Source organism: Phocoena sinus, chromosome 4 (genome assembly GCF_008692025.1).
Source record: "Phocoena sinus isolate mPhoSin1 chromosome 4, mPhoSin1.pri, whole genome shotgun sequence".
In the NCBI taxonomy this organism is placed as follows: domain Eukaryota; kingdom Metazoa; phylum Chordata; class Mammalia; order Artiodactyla; family Phocoenidae; genus Phocoena; species Phocoena sinus.
The window spans coordinates 49,471,368-49,486,705 of NC_045766.1; the positions used below are offsets into that span (position 1 = coordinate 49,471,368).

The 15,338-nt window shown below is 36.9% G+C and overlaps 1 protein-coding gene across 10 annotated transcripts in view; it reads right to left on the reverse strand.

The window, feature by feature from the left end:
* PLD1 (phospholipase D1) overlaps positions 1-15,338 on the reverse strand; it is a 206,841-nt gene that overhangs the window by 77,727 nt on the left and 113,776 nt on the right. For all 10 annotated transcript variants that reach the window (XR_004349783.1, XR_004349782.1, XM_032631636.1 and 7 more), the window contains 2 exons: positions 8,798-8,879; positions 1,791-1,901 (listed from right to left, as the gene is read on the reverse strand). Coding sequence is in view for 8 of the 10 variants with exons in the window: in XM_032631636.1 (XP_032487527.1) it covers positions 1,791-1,901; positions 8,798-8,879 (193 nt within the window). In the remaining 2 variants the exon portion in view is untranslated. The remainder of the gene's footprint in view (positions 1-1,790; positions 1,902-8,797; positions 8,880-15,338) is intronic.

Here is a 15,338-nt window from a genome sequence, read left to right on the forward strand (position 1 = left end):
ATGTGCTATCTATACATCAAAGAAAATCCCCAAACTTCTAATTTTATCCTCAGTATTTAGCAGAGTATTTATTTATTTTATCCTCAGTGTTTACCCCTGGATACTTTTCAAAACTCCCCTGACCACCCTGGACCCCTCACATATGGGGGAAGCTGCCCTTTAGCTTGAAATTTGGCCACATATTTCAATAAAAGTCAGTTCAATGGAATAGCAGATTCCCTTTTCCCCCTAAAGGGTTATGTTATATGTTATATAGAAAACACAGAAACGTTTTAGCCTACACCTATCTCTGACAAAATTTTTTAATGCGTATATTGATATTTGGGCAGTTATCACGTTGAACTAGTAATCATACTGATATAGGGATACAGATGCTTTGGCAGCTCTTGACTTTAAAGGTAATTTAAGAAGTTATTAACCTCCCGGTTTCAAACGGAATTCTCTCTTAAATAACCCCAGACTGACCTCCTTTTGTATGTCTTTAAGTAGAAATATTCCAAAAACTTTGGACGCAACTTTATTTTTTAGTAACATGTTTTTATTGTGGTAAAATACACATAACATAAAATTTACCATATTAACCTTTTTAAGTGTACAGTTCAGTGGTATTAAGCATGTTCATATAGTGCAACCATCACCACTATCCATCACCAGAACTTTTTAGTTTGCAAAACTGGAACTCCGTACCTATTAAACAGAAACTCCTTGTTCCCTCCTCCTCACAAAATCTGGCAACTACCATCTACTTTCTGTCTCTATGAATTTGACCACTCTAGGTATCTCATGTAAATGGAATCACACAATATCTGTCTTTATGTCTGGCTTATTTTACTTAGAATAATGTCTTCAAGGTTCATCCATGTTTTAACACATGTCAGAATTTCCTTCCTTTTTAAGACTGAAAAATATTCCATTGTATGTATATACCAATCCATTATCGAGAGTGTGATATTAAAGTGTCCAACTGTTATTATAGAACTGCTTTATTTCACCCTTCAATTCTTTCAATGTTTGCTTTATATATTTTGATGGTCAGTATTAGGTATGTAAATGTTTATAATTATTACATTTTCTTGCTGCATTGAACCTTTTATTAATATATAATGTCCTTTATCTATTGTAAACTTTATTGATTTAAAGTCTATTTTGTCCAATATTAGTATAGCCACTCCTGCTCTCTTTTGGTTATTATTTACATGGAATATCTTTTTTTAATCAAGTGAAATATATAATCATTATATACTTTAAGCCTGCTGAAGATTAATTCATTGTCTTGATGTAGCTCAGTGACTGGGCAACAATATTTACTGATAGGCTTCAGGTCTTTGGTAAAATATCAAAAGGCGTTTTTCAAATTGCTTATCATGTTTATTCACTTTACTAGTACTGTATACAAAGTGCTTTTAAGGAGAGCACTCTAAATCCTAAAGGAGTTCTCTTTGTTGCTATCAGTGTTCAAGGGATATCCCAGGGAGATCACATTTAAGAGGTTGCAGGATAACCTTAATGAGGAGTATAGAAACTTGACAGGGCTCTTAAAACAACTCTAGGAAGAATGTTCTTGGCTAAATTATCAGGGTAAGAGAAGCAGAAATGAGAACTCTGCTGACTCCATCAAGATCAGAAGCATAAGAAAGTATAATTATTTTATTTCTGAGAAGTTCACAATATTATTGATTCAAAATATACATTAGGGAATTCTAAAGATTACCACTGCTCAAAGTAAAATGTATCTGAAAAACTACAGAATAATAAAGGAGGAACATTGTTAAGCAAGATGACCTGAATACCTTTATGTTGGGGTGTAGATGCATCAAAGTCCTCTTGCTGTATTCACTATTGATTCCAAGAGCAAGTTCCACCTCTTTGTAGAGCATAATGAAGATACGCACCCCCTGTTGCTGTCACAAGAGAAAAACACAAGGAGGAGTAAGAATTTCTGGAGGTAGGTTATGATTTTCTTTTTCTTCTTCATTTCTGGGGCATTGTACTTTTTAAAAATTTTTTCTATAGACAAGTATAATAAAATATTTAATGAAAAGTGCAATACAAGAAGGTGAAACATAAGTGTATATTAAGACACAAATATAAAAAATAAAAATTTATCTCCCTTCCGTTCTATGACTTGTCATACTGAGACAGTCAGTATTTGACTAATTATAGCCAGAAAGTTGAAATTGCAACTTGAAATACTAAAAGTATCTGATAGTCTTACAACTTTGAACATCTCACAACACTTGACCTTGAGGAAAGTTTTGACCTGATTCATGTTACAGGATTAGGATCTTCTGTTTGTCTTTATTATACCACAAAGAACTGAAATAACAGTGTTTTTAAAACTCTGATGCAATAAATTATGCTAAACATGCCTTAAATGTTTCTAGGGGTATTTTCATAGAGTTTTTCTTTATTAAAAATTATTTCAGTGGCAAAAACATGTCTCAGGCTTCAGAGGTGAATGTATTGGTTCATACTCTTAACCCATAATTAAATCATTAATGTCTATTTCACCACTGAAATGACTTCTTCAGAAGTCAGCTTCTCTAACATTCAAAAATCCCCGAGTTTTAGCAGCAGCACAGAAATTAACATTGATCCATCCTAAGACCTTGGACCTAAAAGAAAGTAGACAAGGCCGTTGTGAAGGTCAAATTAAATCAAAATTGCCTCATAAACTTTAATATGCTATACAAATAATATTTATTCTTAATATTAACCATCAAAGAAATGCCCGACAGCTAGTAGTATAGAAAAGTACTAGTAATTTCTCTCCTAGCTTTGGGCGGTGACAAGGTTTTAGCTTATGATAAATTGCCTGACACCTGAATGTCCTCCCCCATCCCTGTCTGCTTACACAGTTCCGCCACCAACATACAGTTCCTCCAGGAAACCCTATCTTATTTACCCTCACTTCTTATATCACTTTTTTACTTTTTAGGTTTGCATCCTCAGTGTTGCTGTGCAGTTTGCAACATTTTAATTTGCATTTACTGTACCCAGCAGCTCTGAAAGCATCCTGCAACATATTACGTGCATATTGAGTACTGTAGCTACACCTAGGCATTTAATATCCTACAGATTTAAGGCAAGAAGTTTTCCATAATCCTTTCTAGAGTATTTGAGATGCAGGCATATCTAATAAACTAGAGTGAATAATTCAGTTACACTTTAAATGTAATCCATGGTAATTAGGTATTGTTCATAATGGACATTTGAGTCACAAATTTAAGAAGCCTTACTGGTTGAACACATCTAATTTATAACAACTGGATATTTTTACAATGCTATAAAAATGTGAAATAACATAAGAGTTAATATTTTTAGGCTGCAAGATGTAAAATCTTGGAGTAAATCAAACATATATACAGTTCCCCAATGTTGCTCTGCCAATAAAAAGCATATTTTGGCCCCTAAATCCTTATAATAACACATCACTTCAAAATACTAACTGTATCTTACTTGGTGTTAGTAGTATCTGAAAAGTGTGCATATTTTTGAAGGGATACACTAGATTTACATTCTGGGCTACATTAAAGAAATCTGAGTACTAAGAGAAGACCCATTCTTGCTCTGAAAAAAAACAGGATTAAAAATACATATGTCGGGGGCTTCCCTGGTGGCACAGTGCTTGAGAGTCCGCCTGCCGATACAGGGGACCCGGGTTCGTGCCCCAGTCTGGGAAGATCCCACATGCCGTGGAGCGCCTGGGCCCATGAGCCATGGCCACTGAGCCTGCGCGTCCGAAGCCTGTGCTCCACAACGGGAGAGGCCACAGCAGTGAAAGGCCTGCGTACCGCAAAAAAAAAAAAAAAAAAAAACATATGTCATTTTATTTCTCTGGTTAACAGCTGACTTTTGGAACTTGCTTGTTATTTATTGTATTATGCAACTATTGTTGTAATCAAGTACATAAGTACAGACTTGAGTAAAGAAATAAGGAAGTGAAAGTGCAGGCAGGAAGCGAACAGATTAATTTCCAACGATCTGGTCAGTGAGCACTCTAAATGAAAACTAGAACGTTATTTTATTTTTCTCCTCTACTATTCAGATTTACTTTGCTATTTGAATATTTTAGGATTCAGCACTGAATAGCAGTTTAAAAAAACAGCCTCCCATTGAATGACATAATATAAAGTTTAAGACCCCCAATTTCAACCTAAAGAACGTTACACCTGACATCTTTCATCACAGTTCATTTGTTTTAAATGGATGAAATTCTGCTTCTCAGGCTTATGAGATTATTACCCATGAAGTACAGTAATTGAAAATTAGGAACTGGCCTGAATCTTACAATTTTCCATTTATCTGCATAACTAATGGATTTTTTAAATAACAGAGATTTTTAATGCTAATGGATTATAGCATTATCCTCCATCTATTAATACCTGACATTTTCTTCTATACTGTGTCTTTTCACATTGAAATAAATAACTCTGTAGGAAATAGGATAGAGACTTTTAAGTCATTTTAGCTTAAATAGAAATGACTAATAAGGAAGTAATTAAATATAAAAAGTTCATTTTTCTGTAGTCTGGTTTACAATTATTTACCTATGTCCATGCCCACAATAAACAGTTAATTAGTGACAAGATTCCTGTGATAATAAAGCAATAAATTCCTCTTCTTTTGGTCAAGGCATTACAACACTGCCATAAACTCTAAACTATAAAGGGCAAAGCAAAATACTTCCTTTGGGAATGAAGGCATTTGTTGGGCCATAATAGTGCAGACTTATACAAAATATGGGAACTATTTGTGCAAAATGAAAGCCCAATTACAAAAAAAAGGACTGATGTTAATTCTGTAATTTCAAAAATACACTTTTGAAGTATCCAGTGTTTTACCAATGCCTTTTAGTGACCCCAGGGGAAATTACTTTTTGCTCAGAAGAAAAGTATTAATAGGGGAAGTAGGAAAACAAATAGCCTGGACTTGACTGTGCTTCTTACGTTTCTATGCCATGTTTCTTATCTCTGCTGCAGTCAACTAACCCAAGGATTCCACAGAATAAACTTTATGACACCTGAGTTTAAAAAGATAAAAGTTCTATACTCTTTTCTAATTAGTTTTTAAGCAAGTAGAACAGATATAATACTATTAACAGTAGGAATTTTTAGGTGCTTTACACATACAAATGCATGTGAAGAAAATGAAAAATAAACATCTTTTATAGTTGAAATCAAGAGACTTTGCTTCTGAGCCAGCTTTTTTCTCTGATTGTTCAAGCACTGTGGTCAAATATTTTCTAAATGTAGCTAAGTTTGTCCATTGCCTAAAGATAGCTTAGCTAACACATCTCCAGGATCATCACTTGTCAAGAGCTTCCCCAGTGGAGGGGGGGATGGGAGGTGGAGGAGGTGTGCGATATTTTAGGAACATGCAAAGTAAAGGATAAAAAAAAAATCGTATCCTCACCATTTAAATGCAAGCAGCACTGGGATGTAAGAGCACATGTGCTCATGCGCCTTTTTTTAAAACCAGTTTTGTTCAAAGCACAGTCCTTAAGGTTGAAGATCCCTTCCCTCCTTCCCTGCCATGCCCTTCTAGCCCACCATTTTGGTAAGATTCCCTTTGATTTTTCTCTGCAGTGATGTGATTATTCATCTCGTTTGACAAACCTGGACATCTTTCCCTCCTGTTGGTCACGGACTGCAACTCTAGAATGTGTCTTGTGGCCCAGGACAGAAAGAAATTAACCTGACGACAAAATCCTCCCTGAGAACCTAGGTTCTGTTAAGTCTCCAGGTGGCCGCACTTGAAGAATCTTTTGGTGCAAGTCTCATCAGAAATATCACATATTTCTAAGGTTAAAATATACAAACTGGATACAGGGACGCAGTTACAATAACTATGATGCAACTTACCTCACCTCTTAGTGCAATAAATGCAGAACTGTGAAAACCCTGGGATGCTGCTTTGAGTTAAAGCAGTCTGCCTCTCAACATTGGCTTACACTATTTTAAATGATGACATTGCATATCAGAAGGCCAAAGAAACAGGAAAATATCAACTTGGCTATTACCAGAGAAACAAAATATTGTATTTTCCCCCTAAGAAACATCCATTAAAAGAAATGTTTGCCTATATGTTGGCTATAAAGCAGAGACACTAAATTTCTCCCCAAAGACCTGCACAACCAGTTAGAAGAAAAAAATAATTCATTTCAATCAACCTTGCGGACCTCTGGGACCCATTAATGCAAGAATAAATGCTATTTTAAACCCAGTACTTTGTGAAGCTAGTGGCTTTCAGAAACTATTTATGTGAAGCAGTGTTTATGAGCATATGAAATGTCAATCTGGAATGATCTGAATGTTAAAAATTTAATAATATTTTGTAACTGGATTAAGGAAGAGCAATTCTCTTAAATGTACCACTGAGAAATTAATATTTAATAGTATTACTATTTCCTTAGGAAATTAAAAAACTCATTTCAGGCAAGTTAAAAATTACAAGTTTCAAAAAGCAGATGAAATTGGAGCAAACAAAGCACGGTTATCAGGCAGCACTATTTACCTGGTCATGGTATTCACCTGGTACCTCACAGGATTCATGGGCCGTAAAAGCAAAGAGAAGCCACGATAGTGACAGAAAAGGGACCTGGACAGATACGCTGAGGGGAATAAACAAACACACGCCAGCTACCATGAAGTGGAGGACCAGGTTTGCAGGACCTGCCTCCTGAGCCCTGATCTGGCAACTCGCTTTCTGGAGTACACTTAGATGTCCTGTAGGCACCTCACATGCACATGATCTAAAATGTAGCTCTCTGACTCTGGGTTCTTCCCACTTCCTCCTACTACCAGATTCACCGTCCCAACACACCATATTTATCAGCTCACCCTTCTTCCATCATACCCCCGCCCCCGACAGTGGTTCCCCACTGTCGTCCGTAAAGTGCAAACCACTGGCTTGACTCACAAAGCCTCCACATCCCAACGGCCTTTCCAGCTCGATCTCCCATCCTACCTATGCTAACACTCAGGTGTCATCAACTTTGTCACCTTGCTGTGACTGATAAGGCCTTATGAATTCCTGCATCCAGAATGTTTCCTCATCACACTTCCTATACCTAGAAAGCGCTTCTTTTAAAATTTCTGGCCCATACTAAATGCCCTAAAGTCCTCATATTGTGAGGGGCTTCCACATCAGACCTACCCAATGCTCTCCCTCCTGCTTTGAATCTTGGCACTGTCTCTGTACCCAGCTGACTCTTGTGTAGATTTTTAAGCTCCTTCAGCTCAAGAATCGTGTCTTTTATTTTTGTACATTCTCATGTGATTAGCCAAGTGCCCTGCACGTAAGAGGCATTCAACAAAAACATGTTAATTGAAACCTAAAAGAGTAAAGCATCGGATAAGTTCTATGAGGAGAGGATTTTCTGTTATGATTGATGATCGCTAGGCAAGGCTGGAAAAACTTATTAGAATGGAGTTTCAGGAGTTTACTTTTAGAGGAGAAATGGGAAAGCTGCCATTTCGCAGAGAGAAACATGGAGAAAGTTACAGCCCATTCAATATGTAGAAAGATGTTTGGTAAGGCTAGGACTAGCCCAGGACATGAGTCCTTCAGCAAGCAAGGCAGGGATGGAATCCTATTCACACACATGGCATCCTTAGTAATTAGTGTAGTACGAGGCTCAGAGAAGACACCGTAACTGTATGATGGATTATTTAATGAATATGCAAATAATGCTTTTCAAGACCAGAATTTCAAATTTTGTGAATGGAAGTCTGTTGAGACAACAGATTAGACTAGCCTTGAAAATGATGCTGTTTGGCAGAACATGTGTCTGAAATAAAGACAATCAACTTCTTTTGCCTTTAATATCAACAGTGAGGTCTGCCTACACTATCCCCAGATATCCTAAACTAAAGGCATGGGGAAAAGACATTGAAGGAAGGGGGAAAGGTGAGTGGGAAAGGGGTAGTGGAATGTAGAGAATGGAAAAAAAGAAATAAGTGATGGCTGTGATAAATAGAAAATATTGATACTAACCCCAATTACTTAGGACCTACAAATCTGCTAGAATGTTTAATGACAGAATTCTAAAAGTTAAGACAGTTTCAAATAATAGTAAAAAGGCTACTAGCACTCCCTAATTTGGACATGATTAATAATAAATTGAACTTAATTCAACTATTCTAATTCAACTTAATTTAACTCGGTTGAGGGCCAACCACATAAAATATTTCATTAGAAATATGAATGTAAAGTAGTCATTGGTGAGCTTATACTGCTTCAGTTGTTTACTTTTTATAACAAAAAAAGCACACTCAATGCTCACCCAGGATCTACAGGGTCACACTATTACCATGAACTGTCCCACAACTGGAACCACCAATTCTTTATGTCCTTCCATTTGACATGCTTCAACATCAGCTTGACCCCATCTGACTGAAATCATTCTCAGATGACTTCGAATTTTGCTCAAATGACAAAGTAATGAAAAATAAATAAAATTCTATGTTTCATTTCATCATTTATTACTCAATGATGAAATTTTATTACAATTTTTTGCCTAACAAATCAGCTGCCTACAACTGATTAAAAAACAAAAAAATTAGACTTGGTCATATAATCCATGCTGTGAATTAGGTGAAAATATTTATGATTCACAAGTAATGGGAAAAAAATCAGAACCAAATGAACTTGAAAACAGTAAGTATTCTACTTTTTGTCAAGCTCTAAAGAAAAAAGTTATAAGTGTACACGAAGGGCTTTGGGGAAAAAAAGGCATTTCAGAGGCAATAAACTTTTAAAAAATTACATCAGCATTTGTTAGGAAAGTACATACTGCTTTTCGCTTAAGAATGCAGTCCAACCTCCAACGATTTCCTTCAACCACCGGACGTTTCAGGAAGATTTCTGGACTCAACCTGAAATCACGAAACCAAGATTTCAAAAAACTAAAACAAATATAAAGTTCTGGTTGTGTCATAGGAAGCAGAGGCAATTTTAGCTCAAATGTCATCACCATCCTCCACTGTGGCAGGCCATCCAAAGTTCCACTATGAGTCCACGTACAACTTCATATGGGAACAGCAGCCTCTACCCCAAAAAGGTCAATTTCAATTTCTCTATCTTACTCACACATCATACATAGACACACCTGCAGATACTATTGACTGTCCACCTTCTCCTTCCTTGCTGTCAGAGCCCACCTCCCATGACTGAATGTGAATATTCTAAATAATTGCTTTCCCAGACTCCTGTGCAGCTCCAGCACAGGAAAATAACACAATCCTGTACAATGAGATATATGAGGAGGTACACGAGGGGTTAATGGAAAAGTTGTTTCTCTTATGAGAGGAAGAGACACATGCACACACAAAAAAAACCCCAGGAAAAGCGGCTCTAGGATGGATGTTGTATGGGGGTGTGATGCTTAGACGGGTGCAGCCAAATGGAAATTTAAGGGCAAAGCCAGAACCCCGAAATCACTGGATGACTTCACCAACTTCAGTACTGCCTAACTTTAGATTTCTCACTCAATGAGACAAATCCTCATTGTTTAAGCCACCTTTAGTTGAGCATTCTAGCAACCTAGGCCAAAAGTGTTCTAATAGATAAACATGAACACTGACTTCCTATACCAAGCAGTGTCCATGGGAACCTGGGGCTTTCTGAGCAGGGAAGAAGGCAGGCTTGCTGATAGATGAACTTTTCCCAGTGTGAGAATGGACCCCTGGGTTCTTCTCCTTAGTAGTGCCACAAGCAGCACAGTACAGGAGTCACTTTTTCCCTTGGGCGTGTGTTCAAAATTACTGCCTGAGTTAAACTGGTAAGTAGTGTACCTCCTCTATAATGGGAAAAACAAACAAACAAACAAAAACAACAAAGAAAATTTCATCCACTGAAATGCTAGACCTGGAGGAGTGGGGTAGACTGTGTAAGGATCAAAGCCTTACAGAATACTAGCGTGGAATATTGGCTTAGCCAGGGAGTCTTCTAAGCATGTGAAAACAACAGGGTTTTAAGGAGCTAAAGAGATTAAAAGAAATAATTTTATGCTCTGTGTCATTCAGTTAAAGAAAATAAAAACCCAGAGAAAAAAGTATCTAAAGAAACTCATATTGGGTAAGATAAATAAGAAAACAGACAAATAGAAGGCTGTGTACAGTAAAAATCTTAACATATTTAGTTTAGAATAGGAAACAACTCAAACAAACAAACAAAAATGCAGCAACTGGTAGGAAAAGATCTAAGATGAATTAAAAACAGATCTGTTTTAAATAGAAAAGTGTGTCATTGGGCACTGCTAGTTCACTGAAAGTAGGACATACCCAACAACATATATACACTTGCAATTTTTGATGTACACATTAATTATGGGATCAGAGGGCTTCAGTTTTGGGGCCATTTTCAGGTCTATACTCTGCAATTAAGCCTTCATCATCTTTTTTTTTAAATCTAAAAGCATTGTGTACCCTGTATGCAGAGTGTTCTATTAGATGCGTTGGAGGATCTTAAGCAGGCTCTCAAGGAGACCTGGATTTTGAGGATAATACATGAAAAGATAAAAATAGTCATGCTATAAAAACTGAAAGTATAAACAAAGGCAAGGAGAGAATAGCTATGACCCACAAGCATCATTATGTCAAGATCTTTACTAAGTAATTATTAGCTAAGCAAAATTCAAAAGAATTGTGTAATACTACATATCATTGAGTTTAGGACACCAATGACTGTAAGATGTGTGTATCACTAAGAAAGAAAAAATAATGACAGCTATAACTGTAAGATACTATTGAGTGTATGATGTATTACGACTTCAGAGATGTTGAAATGTGCTTCTAAGTAAATGCTCCTTTTAGAAGGTTTTATAGCTGCAAATGCTTGTATGGGAAAAATAGCTTAAAATCGATGATCAGAGCTTCCATCTTAAGAAGACAGAATAAAAGAATAAATTAAGAAAAAGTAAGAAGGATGGGAATAATAGATAAGAATGGAACTCAACGCAATATGAAACAGAACAACAGTAGACAAAACTCAATGAAACCAAAATCTAGCTCTTTGAAAAGATTAATAAAATTGACAAACTAGCTAGATTGAAACAGAAAAGAGGAGTTTGACTATTTTAGATTTCTTACTTAAGTGGGAAGAAATAATACCAATCCTACCCAAACTCTTTCAGGAAACAAAGGCAGGGGAAATACCATCTCATACAATGAGGCTAGCATTATCCTAATACCAAAACCAAACAAAGACAATCCAAGAAAAGAAAAAAATTAAGTACAATATTCCTTACGATCATAGAGGTAAAAATCTTTACCAAAACATCACAACTTATAAAAAGGATAACAAATCATGACAAAGTGGGGTTATTCCTAAGAATGCAAGGTTAGTTTAAAAGTTGAAAATCAATCAATGCAATTCAGCACATTAACAGAAAAAAATGGTCATTTCAATGCATGCAGAAAAGTCTTGACAAAATTCAATACCCATTCAGAATAAAAACTCTCAATACATTATAAATAGGAAGGAATTTCCTCAAAGTAATAAAAGGCACCTATTAAAAAAAATCTACCTAAAGCATATAATAAAAGACTGAAAGCTTTTCTTCTAAGACTGAGAACAAGAAAGATGTCCGTTCTCATCACTCCTTTTCAACATTTTACTGATGACGCTAGCCAGTGCAATAAGGAAAAAAAAGAAAGAAAAAGAAAATAAGAAATAGAAGGCATGCAGATTATGAAGGAAAAAGGAAAACTGTCATTATTCACACATCACATGATCATCTATGGGAAAAATCCTAGGGCATCTACAAAAAAGCTATTCATACTAGTAAGTGAACTAAGCAAGATTGCAGTAAATAAGATAAATATAAAAAATCAACTGCATTTCCATATGCTGGCAGTAAACAATTGGAACATGAATTTTTTAAAATAACATTTACAATAACATAAAAAAACATGAACTACTTAGTGATAAGTGCAAGACCTGTATATGGAAAGTACAGAACACTAATGAGAAAATTTAAATAAGATCTAAAAAACTGGAGAGATACACAGTATTTATGAATTGGAAGACTCAATAATGAGAAAGAAGAAAAAATTTGACATACTGTCTAACCAGAGGTGATTTTACCATTCTTTTCCCTCTGATTTCTCAGTTGGGAGGGAGAACCTGGAAATGGGCACTGGCACTGGTAGAGAGAGCCTCAGAAGTCCTCTAGCTCAGGCTTGAGGAGGAAGAGTGGGATTTCCTGACAGTGATAGTGGTGGCAGGGAGGGACCCACAGGCATCAAAAATGAGGAAATGGAACTTTTCTCTCCAATGGAAGAGCTGTGGTTCCAAGAGGAAAATATAAATATCCACTGCTTGGCTCTGGACACAAAGTGTCACTGAAGGAAGTGTGTGGCAGAGCAGGGTAAATAAAGCCTCCTTCTAGCAAGAGGACTAAAAAGGGAAGCCGCAGGCAACCCATAAGGAGTGGGTATACCATGGAGAGAGAGGAGCTCAGAAAAGCAATGCTATAAAGTTGTTTATGAATTTCTAGCTCACTCCTAAGCTGCCCATGCATGGGTTTGGTCCTAATATGCCGCCAAAGAATTTGAAAACTGAAATAAGAAATAGACCACTGACCAAATTGGCCACTAGGTGGAGCACATGGGGGGGCAGATCTAAAGAGCACTGCAAAGGCTTTGAAAACAAAATTGACATTAAAAACACACAGGTAGAAGACTGGTTGCAACATTCTGCATGAACCCAAATGGGCCAATTTCCTGCTAAAACAAAAATATCTCTATAACATTCTCTATAAGATTTAAACAAGACCCAGAGTCATAATATTCAAAACTTCCAGAATACAGTAAAAAATTACTTGGCATACAAAAAAAATCAGAAAAATCTCAACTTGCAGGAAAGACATTCAACAAATGCCAATGCCAAAATGATGGAATTATTTAATGTAATTCTCTGCCAGATATTATAAAAATGTTTCAACAAGGGTGAACACTCTTAAAATGAATGGATAGTCAGAAAGTCTCAGCAAAGAAATAAAGATATAAATAAAAACCAATGAGAAATTTTCAAACTGAAAAATACAATTACAAAAAACCAAACTCTCACTGGATAGGTTCAGTACCAGAACAGAGATGACAAAGGAAATAATCAGTGAACTTAAAGACAGATAAATAGAAATTATCCAATTTGAATAACAAAGAAAAGATTGAAAAAAATGAACAGAGCCTCAGAGACTTGTGGGACAATACTAAAAGACACAATTTATGTCATCAGAGACTCAGAAAAAGAGGAGAAAGAGGGAAATACAGGAAAAAATTTGAAGAAAAATGGCTGAAAATTTCTCAAATTTGATGAATGATATAAACCTACAGATTCAAGAAGCTCAGTGAACTCCAAACAGGATAAATTCAAATATCATAATCAAACTGCTGAAAACAAAAGGCAGGAAGAAAATGTTGAAAGCACTCAGAACAATGCATTATTATTTTTTGTGTGGTATGCGGGCCTCTCACTGTTGTGGCCTCTCCCATTGCGGAGCACAGGCTCCGGATGCACAGGCTCAGCAGCCATGGCTCATGGGCCCAGCTGCTCCACTGCATGTGGGATCTTCCCGGACTGGGGCACGAACCCGCGTCCCCTGTATCAGCAGGTGGACTCTCAACCACTGCACCACCAGGGAAGCCCAACAATGCATTATTTAAGAGGGGAGCAATGATTCAAAATGACTGCAAATTTCTCATCAGAAAACATGGAGGCCAGAATGAAGTGGAGCAAATTGTAGCTAGACTGTATAAAGTTCTTCTACAGTTTAGTAATAAGAAAACAATCCAATAAAAAAAGAAGAAAGGTAAGATTTTAATATGTTTCCAAAAAAGCTAAACAAATGTCCAAAAGTCACAGGAAGATATGCTTAACGTGAAAAGACATTGCTAATGCAAACTGAAACCACAGTGAGAGACTACTCCATACCCTTTGGAATGACTAACATTAAAAAAGACTAACAGTACCAAGTGCTTGCAATGATGAGGAGGAATGAAACTCTCATACATTAGTAGTACAAGCACTTTGGAAAACAGATTGACAGTTTCTCATGTTAACCATATATTTAACTCCTAGTATTGATATAATACAGTAACTTGAATCTACTTTCTAAGACAAGGGTTACCTAACTGTGCTCCATGAGCCAAATCTGGTCCATCGCCTGTTTTAGTATGGCTTATGAGCTAAGAATGGTTGTTACATTTTTAAAGGGTTATTAAACACACACACACACACACACACACACACACACACACCCCACACACACACACAAAGAAGAATATACATCAGAGACTGTATGTATGTGAACTGAAAAGCCTAAAATATTTACTGTCTGGCCCTTTACAGAAAAAGTTTGCCAACCCTGTTGAAAGTCAGAGGCTTTTGAACTTTTTGGGTCATAATCCACAAGAATACATTATGAATCCACCCCAATATTTTCATCTATCTACCTACCTATCAGTCAGTCTTCTACTGACTACTGAAATAAAAATTTCACAAAATAACCCTTACTGCCACTTAAGTTGCAACTTTCCGTTCTCTTATTTCCTTCCTTTTCTTATCCTATTTCATTATTTAAATAAAATTCTGAACATAACCCACTGAATTCTTTTTTTTTTAATAAATTTATTTTATTTATTATTTTTGGCTGCGTTGGGTCTTTGTTGCTGAGCACTGGCTTTCTCTAGTTGCAGCGAGCGGGAGCTACTCTTTGTTGCGCTGCATGGGCTTCACATTGCGGTGGCTTCTCTTGTTGCAGAGCACGGGCTCTAGAGCACAGGCTCAGTAGTTGTGGTGCACTGGCTTAGCTGCTCTGCGGCATGTGGGATATTCCCGGACCAGGGCTCGAACCCATGTCCCCTGCATTGGCAGGAGGATTCTTAACCACTGCGCCACCAGGGAAGCCCAATTCTTTTAATAAATAATTACTAAAGGGCTTCCCTGGTGGCGCAGTGGTTGAGAGTCCGCCTGCCCATGCAGGGGACACGGGTTCGCGCCCCGGTCTGGGAAGATCCCACATGCCGCGGAGCAGCTGGGCCTGTGAGCCATGGCCACTGAGCCTGAGCACCCAGAGCCTGTGCTCCGCGACGGGAGAGGCCACACAGTGAGAAGCCCGCGTACCACACACACACAAAAATAATAATTATAATAATAATTACTAAAGAGTCGCAACCCACCATTTGAAAAACATAACATTAAAATCAACTTAAATGTGTCTCCTACTTAGAACAGTCTTAGCTTGTGAGCCAGTCCAAATGAAATGTTGACTTTGTTTTTCACTTTAGAGCCTTTGTCTCCAGCTCAAAGGAGACCTTGTTTCTGTTCCCGTT